Source organism: Megascapheus bottae, chromosome 20 (genome assembly GCF_031878675.1).
Source record: "Megascapheus bottae isolate mThoBot1 chromosome 20, mThoBot2.hap1, whole genome shotgun sequence".
NCBI classification, from domain to species: domain Eukaryota; kingdom Metazoa; phylum Chordata; class Mammalia; order Rodentia; family Geomyidae; genus Megascapheus; species Megascapheus bottae.
In genome coordinates, this window is record NC_143528.1 from 36,072,242 (window position 1) to 36,088,309 (window position 16,068).

General features: G+C 51.5%; 1 protein-coding gene across 2 annotated transcripts in view; it reads right to left on the minus strand.

Moving 5' to 3' along the window:
• Positions 1–1,842: 1,842 nt before the first annotated feature.
• The window catches only part of Pebp4 (phosphatidylethanolamine binding protein 4), a 167,585-nt gene continuing 153,359 nt past the window's right edge, over positions 1,843–16,068 (minus strand). For both annotated transcript variants that reach the window (XM_090354320.1, XM_090354319.1), the window contains 3 exons: positions 13,870–13,915; positions 11,587–11,697; positions 1,843–2,088 (listed from right to left, as the gene is read on the minus strand). In XM_090354320.1, the coding sequence (XP_090210446.1) occupies positions 1,991–2,088; positions 11,587–11,697; positions 13,870–13,915 (255 nt within the window). In that variant the 3' untranslated portion in view covers positions 1,843–1,990. The remainder of the gene's footprint in view (positions 2,089–11,586; positions 11,698–13,869; positions 13,916–16,068) is intronic.

The following is a 16,068-nucleotide window of genomic DNA, read 5'->3' on the forward strand; positions in this document are numbered from 1 at the left end:
GTGTAAATGGACTCTTCCTTTTGCTCCTTCGTTGAGCTTGGCTTGTAGGCTTTCCTGGTGGGGTTGAAGGAGTGGGGAGGTTCTTTTTTGTCCTGGGCTGGCACCCGTGCTCTTCTAGAGCTTAAACATTTGCTCCTCATATTCAAGATAATACTTGGATCTTAAAGCATTTTGCACACTTAAGTCACCGATGTCTGTTTGGCTTGGAGGGAGACTAATCTGTGGGTGGGGGAGGGATGGAGGAAGGGTTACAGAAGACTAGAGGAGAAAGAAGGCATTTGAGAAGCCATAGCTTAAACTCTGCATGGGGCCAGTGACAGATGTTTCCAGGGAATCCTTGGGTGGGAAAGTAAAAAGGGGTACTGAGGAATCTGTACCAATTTGTACCACGACAAAAAGAAAACTAAATGACAACAAAGGGGAAAAAAGCCTCTTGTTTCCATTTCCCGGAGTCCATTTTTATATAATCAGAGGCACAAAAGCATTGTGCCTTTGTGTTCCTTCCCTAAGAATGTCCCCTTTTGGTCTCACTGTGTGTGAATGCCTAGAGTCCTGTATAACTTATCATGTCCCAGTGTCCCTTATAGTTTTTTAAAAGCATATATCTGAGCCAGGAGTTTGGCCTAGTGGTAGAGTGCTTGCCTAGCATGCACGAAGACCCAGGTTCGATTCCTCGGTACCATATACATAGAAAAAAGGTGGAAGTGGTGCTGTGGCTCAAGTGGTAGAGCTCTAGCCTTGAGGAAAAGTTCAAGGACAGTGCTCAGGTCCTGAGATCAAGCCTCACAACTGGCAACAACAACAACAACAACAACAAAAATAAAAGCATATATCTGATATGACACCTGTTGATTTCTAGTCTATTGACTGTTCACTGGTTTCTCATTGCTGTATAGGATATAATCCAAAGCAAACATGGCATGGTGTGACCTTGGCCCACCTGTCCTTCCGTTTTCTTCCTTCATATATCTCATTTCAGCTCTGCTACTGCTCTTTCCTTTCCTGAAAGATGTCCCTGAGGCCTCTGTCAGCCATGGCAGCTTGGCAGAGCTTTGGAATGCTTTCTACCCTCTCTCTGCTTAGTTATCCTTTGTCCTGCTCTGCCACCCTGCCATTAAACATCACTTTTTCTAAGAGCTCTTGCCTGAACCTTCAACTCCCATAAGAAATCAGCCTCCCTGGGCTGGGAGTTTGGCCTAGTGGTAGAGTGCTTGCCTAGCATGCACGAAGACCAGGGTTTGATTCCTCGGTACCACATACATAGCAAAAAGCCAGAAGTGGTGCAGAGGCTCAAGTGGTAGAGCCCTAGCCTTGAGAAAAATCCAGGGACAGTGCTCAGGCCCTGAGCCCAAGCCCAGGACTGGCAAAAAAAAAAAAAGAAAGAAAGAAAGAAAGAAAGAAAGAAAGAAATAAATCAGCCTCTCAAGCACTGGTATTGGTTTGTTGATAAGCCATAAACTCCTTCCCTCTGTACAGGAAGCTCCATGAGCCCCTATCTGCACATTATCTGCCTTGTTCACATCCATGCTGGCTCAGAACGGGTGTGAGAATAGTCACTGCCTGTATGCTGTGAATGTCAGAGCCAGAAAGACCCAAGGTGACAAGTCCGTGGCCCTCTAATGCTTCTTTCTCCCTTGATACCCTAGCTGAGGAGACGGAGCCTTACAAAGGATGAAAACTTGTCAGTTTAGGCCTTGAGTTCTTCTCTTCCTCACTGTCCAACCAGCTCTCAGCCCCATCCGCTTGCATTCATAAGAAAAACGCAAACCGCAGGCTGGATGTTGGTTGATTCCTTCTTGCTGGATTTTGGAGGAAGGCGGGTTAGGAAGCAAAACACCAGGCCTTGGATGATATTATTTTTAATTTGGAAGAGAAGGGGTTTCTGCCTAGAGAGTGTTCCATCCCCAGACTGGTGGGTGATGTGGACGCACGCCTGGAAGGTGAAGCCCACACTGCTTGTCCTTGGTCTTGGACTCGATGATGTCTCCTCTTATTCGGAGTCTTGAGCATTCTTGGTCATGAACTGGGTGCTCGCTTCAGGCTCATCCAGGTGGTTGCGGTTCAGAAAGCTATCAAATTTCCAAGAGCCTAGAGAAGCAGATAGAGCACAGTGAGACAGTGTGAGGGAATCTGTTCTTGAGACTGGAAGAGGCCTGACCGGGGAGACAGCAGGTGACGACCTTGGCTCTCGGGCTGTGGGGCCCTTGAGAAGTGGCGGAGAGTTAGGTGCCTGCTTGTTAGAGGATGAACCAAAGCCATCTTGGGCCTCCTCCTCCAGCCCATTGGTCTCCATTTCCAGGCAGAAAGGAAATGCCGGACATGAACAGTTCAAGATACCCTTCTTCCTACTGATCTCTTGACCCCATGACTGGGGACCCATGAGCTGCTCATCTTGGCTGCTGGTGGGGATGTATGCCCTGCAGACAGACTTCTCCTGTGCGCTCCCACTGGCCCCTACCCCAGAGCTTCTTCCCTCAGGTGGAGGTAGAGGGACAGCACTTGGATTCTGGAGTGGGAGGGAGAGAGGCAGACACATCCGTAGGCTGGGCCTGGAGAAGCCCAGTGACTGTCCAGACTGCAGGGGACCTCAGAGGGCAGCCGACCCAGTAGGGGTACATCTGGGACAAGTGTGGACATGCAGGGTAAGCAGGGCACAGCCCCGGGCACTGGGGCGAGGCTGAGGAAAGTGGTCAGAGGCTTTTTCCCACGTTCTTGTTTCCCCCAAACCTGGAGCCTCAGGCACCCTGCAATGATGGTTGCCAGGAAAATGAAGGAAGCCTTGGTAAGTTTGGATACCAGATAAGTAGCAAATGATTGGTTGTGTAAATGAAGCCCACCTATTGTGTGGCGTGTACGTGCTACATGTTTCGTTTTCACGTTTTGCTGTTTATCTGGAATTTACATTTAAGTGGAATTTAAATAAGTCCTGCAGTTCTTGGGCGTTTTGGTGTGTGTTTGTTCTTTTTGTCAGTCTAGTAATGGGTGGAGAAAGCACTTGGGGAAAGCCTCATCGGGATCAGAGCAAGGAAGTAGCTGCTGGGCAGAGAGAGACTGCTGGGCAGTCATCTTGTCGTTTTTCTTTTCTTCTTCTTCTCCTCCCTTTCACCCCCACCTTTGTTTTCTCTTTAGTACTGGGGATTGAACCCAGAGCCTCACATACGCTAGGTAAATACTCTCCTGCTTATGCCATAACCCAGGCCATTCATTACTTGGGTTTAAGGGGCTCCATGTCTTAGGCTATGAGGAGGGGCTCCAACTCTTGGGCCTTCTGCCTTTGCCTCTTGAGTAGCTGCGATTACAGGCATCCATTTCTGGCCAAGACTAGTAACTTCTCATAGCAAGACAGATAAGGGAAAGGAGCTAAGAGCCTAAGATTCACAGGCTGCTGTGTCCCCATTTTCATAAAGAAGGAGAAATGGAGTCTATTTTAGTGTGCCTCCCTCACCATCTCTTCCCAAGGGCGACTGGCATTTCAAAGACGTTCCGAAGGATAGAACTACTTATTTATTTATTTATTTTGTTGCTAGTACTGGGGCTTGTACTCAGGGCTCAGACCAATGCTATGCCTGCAGTCCACCTCTTGAGAAACAACTCTATGTCCAGCTTTTTGGTGGGACTTTCTTACCTGGGTGGGCTTTGAACTGAGATCCTTGTATGTCAGCCTCCTGAGTGGTTAGGATTTCAGATGGGAGCCAGTGGTGCCTGGCTGGGCAGGACAATTTTAATCTCAACCTCAAGCAGTGACAACCACAGTAACAACCGTACTTCCCTGTAGGACTTCCTGTGTACCAGGTGGTGTTCCGGGAGCAATGCACACACTAACAACTCACTGAGGCAGAGAACTGTGAGTACTCTGAACCCACAGAGGGGACGGTGGAGGGACCTCCAGGATGGGGCTCCAGTGAGGAAGCTCTTAGAGGGCAGGGACGTGGACAGGGCCCTTTGACATTCCCTCAGTGCTGTCTGACCCACCAACTGTAGGCTTGGCCAGGCCCTGAGAACCACAGAGGGAGGGCTTGCAGGAGTGTTCTGGAGATAGGGTGGCCCAGGTGCTAAGAACTTGACCTGTGTCCTTTCTGTTTTCTTTTCTGAGTTGCCGGGTCTAACTGCAACCTCTGTAGCCCAGGATCTGATCTGGTTGGAAAAGAATTCAGGTATCATGACACTGTGTATATGCATGTGTATGTATCCGTGTGTGTGTGTGTGTGTGTGTGTGTGTGTGTGTGTGCGCGCGTGCGTGCGCGTGCCAGGGAAAGAGCTCATGGTGAATTGGTGCATAGTACACTTAAGAAGACAAAGTGGCCTTCCCCATCAAGAAGGGGAGGAAGGAACCTGGGTTACAAGGAAGGAATTGAAACCCATCATGAGATCAGGGCAGGCGGGTGGAAAGAAATCCCCTATACCCTGAATGAGCTCTCATTTGCCCCACCTCGTGCCAGACAGCTAGGCCTCCCGAAGCTAGGAGATGCCTTCTGTGTGCATCCCGGAGCCTCAAGCTCCACCTCAGCCCTGTTTCCAACAGTCTTGTGGTTCTCAGCATCCTGGGGCAGCTGCTGCACAAAGTCAGGCCCTAGTGTCCGGCCACCTCCTTCTCTGGCTCACTCAGGACTCCTTACACACCCCCACTAGTTTCCTGCCACACAGGGCAAGAGGAACTGACCCCAAGCAAGTTCTAGAAGGAAGAGGGGTGAGTCAGGCCCTCAGGGGCGTGTGGGGAGAGATGAGGAGCTGTGGCTTCCGTGGTCACCATTCAGAGGAAAACCCCTTCCTGAATGGCACTGCTCTTTTCCCTGAGCTGCAGGAGGCCGTTGCCATGCAGGAAGGGGGCGGGATGGCTATACCGGTAGCCCGCCAGACTCTTCCTGCCATGGGGCTGAGGATTCCAGGAGGCGGTGGCCTATGGTGTTCTGGAGCTGCCTGCAGGGGTGACAGAGGAGGCCTGGTCCTGCCAAGTGGCTATCCCCTCCTTTATAGGTCAGCGCCGAGGTTAGAGCAGCGAGGGTGAGGTTTCGAGGTGTCTTGTGGAAGTGAGTGAAGAGAGAGTAAGGAAAGTGCACCTAAAAGCTAGGGGTCCTGGGCCAAGCACGACTGTCTGCAGGCAGTTTTCAGAGTGTTAGTTAACCATGGCCTGGGGTACATGTTGACAGTCACTCCCCAGCTTCAGGTCGAGGATCTGTGGAATCGGCTTTGCATGTTTTGGACGTGGTTATTATGTACTCCTGGCCAGCTTTGTAGGGCATATTAGGATTAAACTGGCCTCAGGGAGACTGGGAAATGGATGATCTAACTAGTGGAGTCCCCACCCCCTTGAAGGACTGAGGAAAATGGGGTGATCAGATGCAGACTGTGTGTGCTGTGAGCTGAGGGAGCAGGACCTTCCCAGATCTCTGATAGGCATGGGAGGTGGTGGCTTCTTTATCCAACAGTGTGTGTGTGTGTGTGTGTGTGTGTGTGTGTGTGTGTGTGTGTGTGTGAATGTGCCAACACTGGGACTTGAACTCGGGGCTTTGTGTTCTTGTCTTTTTTGCTCAAGGTCCATGCTTGACCATTTGAGCCATACCTCTGCGTCTGGCTTTTTGCCGATTAATTTTGGAGATGAGCGTCTCAAAAGCCTTTTCTGCTGCCAGAGCTGGCTTTGAATCATGATCCTCGGATCTCAGCCTTCTGAATAGCTAGCATTACAGGTATGAGCCACTGATGCCTCAATGAGTTTCTGGTACAACGTAATTAACACTAGGCCCCATTATAAACAAGTCTTTGGAAAGGAGACCTTGGCTAGGGCACAGATGCCCAGAGTTCATGTAGTAGACTCATTCCTAGATCCTCTGCCAGCACAGGACAGCTGCCTGGCCCCACTCTCGCCAAGGGATATTTCCCATATAAATTGCTACTTGGTGGACTTGAAGTATGTGTTCCTCTCAGTCAGGGATGGAAGAGTTGGGAGGCTGATGGAGGCAGGCCCCCATTCAGGTAGCTAGGGAGCAAGGTACAGAGGGCTGAACCTTTGGCAGTTAGCTTTCTGCCTTGGGTACCTGTTGCAGTGATCCAGGTGCTGACTCTGAGCTGCTCTGTGCCCCCAGGCAAGGAGACTTATGGCCAGCTAAGATAGACACCCTGTTCCTCTGCTCCCCTCTTACCTCCCCGCTTCCTGCCACATAAACTCTATCACTTGGCAGGTCACCACTTCTGGTGAGGGGGCAGAAGTGGCCCTGACGAAAACAACGGGAATCCAACTCCAACCTAATAACTGCCCCACAGAGAGCCTGGCTCAGGTTTGTAATTTGTCTGGCTCTTTGGGGCCGGCTGCAGCGCTGGAACGCTGATGCCTTTCTGCGAAGATTAATGATGTCCTGGCACTGGTAGGCGGGAGGCCTGAGCCTTTTATTTTTTGTGCCATTAAATGACATCCCCAGACTTTCACTGAGGAGCTGAAAAGCCCTCGTTCCATCACATCCAATTACTACCAGAGAGTATTTGCTGAGTGGCTGATCCAGCTGACTTGAGAGGCTTTGGGATAGAAGGACCACTGAGACTTTGGTCTGAGTGAGCAGGAGGGAGGCTGGGCCATTCCAGGCTAGCAAGGCTAACCCTGTCTCCTCTGGAGGAGAGAACCCAGGAGAACTGGAGAGCCAAGGCTCTATCCCTGGAGCCTCTCTCCCAGCTCTGGGAGACTACTGACTGGACAGTGTGTAGATCAGCCAAGTCTCCTTCCTCCTCTATTTGTGGCTGAGGAGGGAGAAAGATGACAGGAGAAGGGGGTCTAAGCTGCCAAGTTAATGCCCAGTAATCAGCTTCTATAGTTGGTAGTAGCAACTGCGTGCTGAAATGGGGTAGAATTTGGGGGCCTCCACCATTCATCTAATATTGCTTTGTAAGGATGATGTTTGGGTCTTATGGCCCAGGATGGCCGCAGCGGGGTGGCTGCCAGTCCCCCAAGTCCAACTGGCCCTGCCACGTAGGCGGGACCCTGCAGAGGCAGAAGGGAGCTACTTGCCATAAGCCTGCACTGCGATCACGGGCTGGGCCCTGGGGGATTCTGGGAATCCGGCCAGGTGAACCACTGTGGGAGGTCACGGGGTGGGCTGGTTTTGTTTGGTGGGCTCTGTTTGTGTCTGTCTCTGTGTGTATGTGTGCTGGAGGGGGCAGTCTGAGGATGCAGCTGCTCTGGAAGCAGGGCTCCCTTTCCTCTTAGGGTTCCTCACCTCCCCACACCCTGCACTCTTGCCCAGGCCTGTGTGGGCTCCCGCCTTCCTTTGGTCACTGACTCTTGCTGCTGCTGCTGCTGCTGCTGCTGCTGCATCTGGGGGCTCTGCTGCTTTCATACCTGTGTCCCCCAACCCACACCATCCACAAGCAATTTCTGGGGCAAGCTGTGGCCAGTTAGAGGCCATCTTGTGGGGCACAGAGAAGAATTCCCCGACTCACTCACAAGAGAGCATGAGGCTGGCTTGTGACACCTCTGGGCCAAGTGGCCCAGGTATGGTATGGGGAGCCACAGCTCTCCAGAAGTTTGAGGCTCACCACAGCCTTCCTTCAGGAAGGGGACACTGATTAGGCTGAACCGTCTTAGGCTCAGAACTGCAGGATGCAAATTACTTCCTGTCTGTGCCCACACTGGGGTCCAGAAGTTTAGTGGTCTGGGCTGAGGGAAGGACTCTGGTGAGCTGGTGAGTGTTAGTTGCCCTTCTCCAGGATTTAGAACAAAGTCGTGCACAGACACATAGACATTGAGGCTTCAGTGGGCTGGGCACAGAGAGACAGGAGATCAAAGGGAGGATGACGGAGGTGAGTTTGGCTGTCAAGGAATTTAGAGTCTCATGGCAGAATCAGAGCCAATGTAATGAACAGAACCCAAGCAGATGCCTCAGGAAGTCTACCAGAACACGAGGAGAGCAGGTCTACGATGGGGCCATGACAGCAGAGGGCTTAGAGTGAGGAGTTCAAGTCCAGCACCAACACACACACACACACACACACACACACACACACACACACACACACACACACGGAAATGTCTGGGGTTGGTCAGGCCAATCAAACCTGCTCAGCTGTCTGTATTCATGTTCAGAGCTCAGAGATGGAAGAGCTCAGGCAGTGGACAGGTCATTCCATGGTAGACCAGCTTGTCCAACCTGTTGTTTCTATGAGGTGGAAATATGCCCAGAGATCCGAAGTGGCTTAAGTTCTCACAATGAGGGTTTGTATTTGTTTGTGCTGGTACTGGGTTTCAACTCGGAGGTTGGCACTGTTCCTTGGCTGTTTGTTTGTTGGTTTGCTCAAGGCTGGAGCACTACAGTTGAGCCACAGCTCTCTACTTCTGATGTTTTGGTACGTAACCAGTGATATGAATCTCACAGACTCTCCTACCCCAGCTGGCTTTGAATCTTGAGCCTCAGATCTCAGCCTCCTGAATAGCTAGGATTAGAGGTGTGAGCCACTGGTGCCGGCCTCAAGGAAGGTCTGAATATACTTGTCTGCTGACCACATGTACTTTTCCTGAGTCACAGGATAAAGAGAGACCTTGGGGGCAGGTTTCACCCCTTGGGCTCTGAAATGCCACCCGACATCTTCCATACAGTCATGGTAGATCCAGTTACAATTACCTCGAGCCCTCTTCTCACCCTTTCCTATTATCCACACACAAGTCTCCAGGCAGGAAAATGTGCAAACAGGACTAGAATATTATTCCTAAAAGACTGGCTCACCCCTGTAATCCTAGCTACTCAGGAGGCTGAGATCTGACGATTGCTGTTTGAAGCCAGACTGGGCAGGAAATTCTGTGAGACTCTCATCTCCAATGAACCACCAGAAAACCAGAAGTGGCACTGTGATTCCAAGTGGTAACGTGCTAACCTTGAGCGAAAGAGCTCAGGGACAGTGCCCAGGCCGGGAGTTCAAGCCCTGTCATCAGAGAAAAGAAGAAAAGGGAATGGTTCTTCACATCTTCTTTTCTGTGACTCCAACTCTGCGCCACACTGAGAGCCTGTAGGTCACTTCGGTTTCAAAATTGCTTTGCGTAAGTTTCTTCTAACTGCACAGCTGCCTAAATGAACTGTCCCCAGGAATATTCCATACCCAGCCCGACCTTTCTCCTTACCTGGATGCCCACGCTGGCTACCCCATACCTTTCCCTCCCAGCTCCATTCCCACGGAGAGAAAATCAGACCAAGGCAAGTTCCTGGGCCTGCATTCTCTGGCAAGGCCTTGTGCCCTGGCCTTCTTGAGTCAGTCCAGCCTGGAGCTCCATGAGTCCCCAAGCACTTACAATGTGCCAGGCCTTCAGCACTTGGCCTTGTGCAAAGACTACTGTTTCTGCTTTTGCAATGGCCCTGGGTTCATCCATGCTGGCCCTTCACTGCCTCTATTCCCTTGGCCCAGGAAACTCTTTTCCTTCAATCGAGGACTTAGCCCACGTCCCCACCTTCTCCACTGAGCCTCACGGTCCCAAAGATTTGTAGATCAGCTACAGATGATTCTCTAGAGAGGAGATGTAGGCTCATACAGGGTTGTTGATTCACTCCCAAGTGATATCACTGAACAGTAGAAATGACATTTCAAAAGTGCCTTTGGATTAAAGCATCTTTGGTCCTTCTCTAGTTGAAGAGGTTATGCTGTCCTGAGGGGATTCCCAGCACATCTGGTCATCATCTTCAGTGTCCTCGCCGTCAGAAGCATGCAAAGAGGCACTTCATGATCAGCTGCTTCGTGTTGTTATTAAATCAGTTCCGAAGTGTATGATAATCCCTTGAGGGCGAGGAAAAAGAAATTGCCTGGGACCTCGGGATTATGTTTCCTCCACAGCCCTCAACACAGCTACATGGCTGTCATCCCGTGGCAAGGCTGGGCCCTCTCCTGAGGCTGTCATCTGGGAGCAAATGAAAATGGCACAGGAGCCCAGGGGACTCAGATGCATGCCCACAGTCTAAGTTGTCCTGCAAACAGAAGGTGGGTCATTTTGTACCACAGGTACAAAACCCAAGAGACTGGTCGTGGATTTCAGGTCCCACACTTTCCAGTATCTTCGCCTTGTGACCTGTGTCCTGGACACTGTGATTTCTGGTGGTTAATCTGTGGTCAGACCTCAGGACCCCTGACTTGGCAGAGCTGGGCAGTGTCTTGGGCATTCAAAGCCTCCCTTTTTCTCTACCCCTGTCACTCACTGCTCCTCCTGGCACCACTGGATGCTTCCCCCTTCCCTCTCCATCCTGCCGCAGAAAGCAAGCCCCAGGGTAGGTTCCTTAGCATGACCCTGTCTGCATAGGATCCTGCCCAGGACATTGGTGCTGGGACTCCGGGATCTCAGGGAGTCGGGAGACCCGAGACACTGCTTTACTTAGTGTATCTCTCCAGCTTAGGAATCAGTGTAGGAAATGTTTTGGGCTGGCAGAAGGAGCTTCCTGATGTCTTTGGTGAGACTGATACTCAGGGTGCTGAAGAAATTTGTTTGGCATAGGGGAGATGCACTTTTCCCTCCCTTTTCTCTTTGTATTGAAGCTCGAAAGTGTGTCTTTAGCAGAGCCCAGAAAGAGTCTTGCAGGTTGGCAAGGGGCTGAGGGCATCTGGGGAGGGTTCACGGGTGGAAAGGTGGCACTGACTCAGTTTCGGTGCCTGGAGCCGTCTGTGATTGGCGGTCTCTGGCATCCATTTCAAGGACTCCACGGCTATGCCAGTACCTACTGCCTCTCTGGACTCTGGCTCCTCTCCTTTGGGCCTCAAGCATTGGGTATGTGACAGTACCTGTGCTGGCTTCTCAGTGGGTGGAGGTTGGTTGGGGTCACTGGGGGAGAAGTAATGGCAGCTGACACCTACCCTCCCATATTCCGCTTGCCAGCAGCCCGAGGGAGGCAGCTTTTGTATCTTCAGATTGCACTTGTGCATTCTACACTACCTTCTCTTTCCTAAAACTAGGGAGGTGATGGAGTGCACAGCGATTAATTTATTTCCCATTTTCCTGAAGAGAAATCTAAGGCTAGGGGAAGGGTGTGGCTCACACAGGTGAGTCGCCACAGGCCACAGCTCCTCCTGTTGCTAGGTCTTGGAGACAGAAGGGTGAAGGCAAAGCCCCTAGCAAATTGGGCTGGCCATTAGGAATCTACAGAAAATGGGTCCTTCCCAGAGTTCACCGAGGGCTGCTCGGAGAAGCTGGTAGAGGGGGTGTGGCTGGGGACATCTTTACCCCACCACTGAAGATGGCAGGGCAGATCAAGCAATTAGCAACCAATGAAGACAGACCGGCAGAGTGGCATTCCAGGGCCCTTTAGCACAGATTGGCCTCAATTACAGGGTACAATTACCTACTGAGATGTTGTGGGGTGCTGCCTGCACATGCCATGCAAAGTTTTTGGGGGTGCTCGTTGGTCTATGGGACTTACTTCAGGGAGGAGCCCATATATGAACCCAACATCTCCTTTAGAACCCTCATTTTTGTTCACTCCCAAGAAACATGGTCCTTTGACCCCCGCTCCCAGTCTTTAGACTTCTGGGTGGGGATCAAGCCTTTAAATCCCCCCCCCCCATGAATTCATGAAGCTTCAGTTTCACCTTAGGATCCATCTTGGCTGCAGCATCAATGATAGAAGGCCTTACCTCTAGTTTTGTTTTCTTTGGAAAGGAGAGAGATCTTTTCTTCTTGAAGATAGAGAAAGAACTGGTAGCGGTGGAAGCCAGTGGCTGATGGTGGATTGGGAGCATGGTAGTCTGTAGGGCAAGAAAAGAACAGACAGGTGGACTCAGGTACATGCTACCCCAGGCAGGGAGGTTCTCCTTGCAGCCATCTTCAGCTGCTAAAACAAAACAATTGTTCCTGTCTTCTATGGTCACTGCAGATGAGAACCCCACTGTACACCAAGGGGAAAGGCCCCAGGCTAACATGAGGGTCCAGGGTGCTGGCATGGTTCCCAGGATTTTCTGGGCCAATGGGTGTTGGTATTGTACTGTTTTTTTTTGCTTTAGTCTATCCTGCTGTGTTTTCTGTCTCAAGAGAAACCCATCTTCCCTTGTGAGTGTGTTTGACCGTGGGTTTTTATTTATTTTTTCAGCATTTCCTTATGAACTCAATCCCCAAAGAAGCCAGTTTCTTGGCTGGGTTTGGAAGATCTGGAAGTGGTTATGGGAGTGGGTGGAATTGGGTTCAAAGGTTTAATCACAGGCACTGTAGGAGTTGGGCGCTTGGGGCCCAGGAGAGAAGGCTCATCTCCTTCCCCTTTACTCTTCTTGTTTGTTGGCTTTTTGTTTGTTTCTTTGGGAAAAAAAAATTGGAGTGGACACATCCCTTATTTGTCTCCCAAGTGTATTCAGGAACCCAAGGTTTTGTTGGCTCTGATGGGTCTTCCAAGCTGAGGCTCTTTCCCTCTCTCCAACTCTCCAAGGAGGAGAAGCAGGCTGGAGTCAAGAATCTTCCTGGGCTGGGTGGGGAAGGAGTGTTTTTGATGAGGCTGTGGGTGAGAGGGATCACGGGTAGGCATTTCATAGTTGTTCTGCTCCCCTCCTTTCTTCTCCCGATCTTTAAACAAAAGAGCAATCAACTGTTTGGCAGTGCTAAAAGTGTTCCTTATAGTGCACTTCCGGCCATGGGGCCTACAGCGTGCCAACAGCCGGGGAATTCCTGACTGTTCATCTTTCCCATCGCAGATATGTGAGTGTGTGTGTGTGTGTGTGTGTGTGTGTGTGTGTGTGTGTGCGTGTGTGTGTGTGTGTTGTGTGCTGTGTGGCTGAGGGTTTTCATAGGGATAGATCTGTGTATTGAACAGCTATGGGGCTAACTCTGGATCGTTTTGGAGCGACTGGGTTGGTGTGTGTGAATTCGGGTAAATCAGTGTTTCTTCTCCAGTACCACCAGTGCTAAATGCCTCTGCATTCTGAGCTTTGTGTGTGAGAAGCAGTTTCTCTCCAGACTGTCAAAGGTTGTTCCATGCATTTGGAGATTCAGCCTCAAGGGAGCTGGAGACTTTACCCCATCACTGGGGCTTTATTTAAGAAGCATCCATTTTCCTGGGCGCTGCTGGAATCTCCTACCTGTAATCCTAGCGGCTACTCAGAAGGCTGAGATCTGATTATTGTGATCAAAAGCCAGTTCGTGTACAAAAGTCTGTGAGAATCTTACCGCCAATTAACCATCAAAAAGTTGCGTTTCAAGCCATCTCAAGGGGTAGAGTGCCAACCTTGAGTGGGAAGAAAAAGCTAAGGGACAACTCCGAGGCACTTAGTTCGAGGCCCAATCCTGGCCTGTGCACCAAAAGAATCATCCATATCGAATTTTCTAGATGTAAAGGTTGGGGTGTGAAGGGGAGGGAGCTCCCACACGATGAGACACTTGTCTGAGCACAGTCTGGGGTAGGTGCAGAACCTTCACTTACAACGGTCTCCACTTTCTGGATGTGGAAACTGAGGCTCTGGGAGATGAGATCAGTGACCCAGGAACCTGAGCCCATCCCTCTTCACAGACTGAGAGATGGCTGTACTTAGTCCTTTGTGTGCAGCGAACTTATCACCTGAGCAGTCCCTTCAGATGGAGCCCAGAGTGCCCCCTGGGGGTGGGGTGGGCGATGGGAGGGATGGGAATGGCAGGGTGCTGGGAGGGGGGAGGATCTTGGAGTTAAAAGCACTCTCCAGTCCTAGAGGCCCTTGGGATCAGACTCCAGCTAGCTCTGTCTCTTATTAACCCTGTGACACAGGGTAAGCCGGGGGGGGGGGGGGGGGGAGAGGGAGTTTGATTTTTCTTTAAAAGATGACTTGGATGTCAACAGCCTCGCAAGGCAGTTGTGTTGTGGAGATGCCATCAGACTCTACAGGTGGCCTCAAGAGCCACAATGTAGCTCCATTGTCACTGATTCCCTGGCTAGAGGAAGGGATACTCGAGGGCTGACTTACCTGTTAACTCCTTGCCCTGCACCTTTCCTTTCTTTATGTCGCTGCCCTGGAATGAGAGACAGGCAAGCTGTGGATTACCCTTGGGGGAGTGAAGACTGATCTGCCCCCATTCTTCAGTTCCCCTGGTCTGCTAAGCTGCCTCTTCCTGGGGGAGCAGGATGGATGAGGAAGGATTTAACTATTCTGGGGACTGGTGGAGAGGAGACAGATGCAGGGTTTCTGGGGTATGGCCCTGGGGCATCTAGGAAGTTCTGATAGGACCTGTCTTAAAGGGCTACACCCCAAGACAGGGCACAGGACATAACTGTCCATTCTGACCATTCTCAATCCATCTTCTCCATAGCAAGGGCCTCACTCTGCCACAGCCTTCAGCACATGAGGCCATCTGGGTAAGCAGATGGAAGGGAGGGCAGCAGGGGCAGGCTTGCCTGACTGTGCTCAACCCCATAGTTCAAGGAAGTTTTCTTAGCCTCAGTTTCCCTCCTCCTCTTTCTCCCTTCCCTCCTCCCCTCTGCTCAGTGTCTGTGGGATAATGAGGTGCTCCCCTGGGGGTTGGTGCTAATTACTGTTTGTGAAGAACTGGGAGATGCTCAGATGAAAGGGACTGGAGCTGGGCCCCTGGGTCCATGCCATGGCTCAGGGCCCCAGGCCATGCCAGGGAGCCCTGTGGCCCCTAGGGGTGGGGTTTTATAGCCTTAATGATGGTGATTAACGTGATTCTTAATTGATTCTGCCAACACCTAACTGTGCCCTGGCCTCCTTTCTACCCAGCCCTTCCTGGGGGCAGACCCTGCCCCTTGCCTCCTGAAGGGGTTCATGGGGGTGGGGGCAAATGGGGGGAAAAGCTGGCTCACTTGAGTGATGAGGAGAGTGGGGTTGAGGACAGAAGAAAGCCAACCCTGGCCAGCAACTCACTCCTTCCCAGAACCCCTCTGACCCCCTCATCTTTAACTGATACAGCTTGTCATTCTCCTCAGGCTTATTCATTAGGGGCTCGGTCATGCTTGGTTGGGAGAAGGGCCAGGAGTCTAGAAGGACAGGTCACTCCTCCAGAGCCTTCTATGCTGGGTCCCTCCCCTTTCTTTTCTTCCCATCTTCTCTATCCTATACCAGTAGCTCTGGAGCACCCAGGCAGCTGAATACACCCAAGCCTGCTTGGCCCTTTTCTGGGTGCAGGCTCTTGACTCCCCTGCTTTGGGTCCTTGCATTATCTAAGGCTGGCATTAGGCCTGGATGTGTTCAAGAGCGGAGAGGCAAGGCCCCACCATGAGGATAAGAGGTTGGAGCAGGGTGGCCTCTTCCTTAAACTCCCATCCTTTCCAGGCAACTCAGTCGGGAGCCCACAGGAACCGAGCAGCCACTTTCCCAAAATAGTTCTTCTGCTTACTGTAGCCCGTGGAGAAAGCCGGGGGAAGAGTCAGGGAAGCCGCCTGCTCAGTGTTCCCCTCGTTCTCCACGGAGGCAGCCCAGCCAGCGGTCTGTTTTAACCAAACAATGGCAAGCCAGGATGGCTGTTTCTTTCATTTCCCCACAGGCTTGGGTCCCACCCAGAGTGATGAGCAGGCCTCTCTTCTCCTCGGGTGGGGGCCGGAGCCCAGGGTGGCGGGTGAGGAGGGCGTGTCAGGGAGCAGCTTGTGTGGAGCCAGAGTCTGAGCCTTGTGGAAGATCTGACTTGCACAGAGTGGGAAGCCTCCCTCCGTCCTTTCACCCTGGGCGTGTCTTCTCACCCATGGGGACACTTGCTGAAAAATGGCGGGCCTACCCTTGGATTGGGCTCGTGGAGGCCAGCCACCAGACTCCCAGCTGTTCCTTAGCCTCTCTCCCACTGACTGAAGTGCTGAGGGCATTTAGGCTGGTCACACTCAGGCTTGTCCTGCAGACAGACACTGCTCCTTGTTGACAGGAAGGGCCTGGTGGCTGAAGGACTTCTGTAATGAGTGGACTGTGGTTTACTCGGAGTGGGTTGTTGACAGCCTCCTTGGCTGTCAACCTTTCCTCTGAGTTAGTTCTGCAGGGGCTGGTATCCTTACCATGAAGTCAGCAATTGCAAGATTGGATTGGAGGCTAAATTCTAAAGGATGAGACAGTTAGGACCCAGAGAAGTCAAAGTGTCCCAAGACATTAGAGTCACGAGTAGGAGAATCCAGTATGTTTGGAGAAGAAAGGATCCCCGGGTCCTAGACTGGCTGGTCAGCTGCT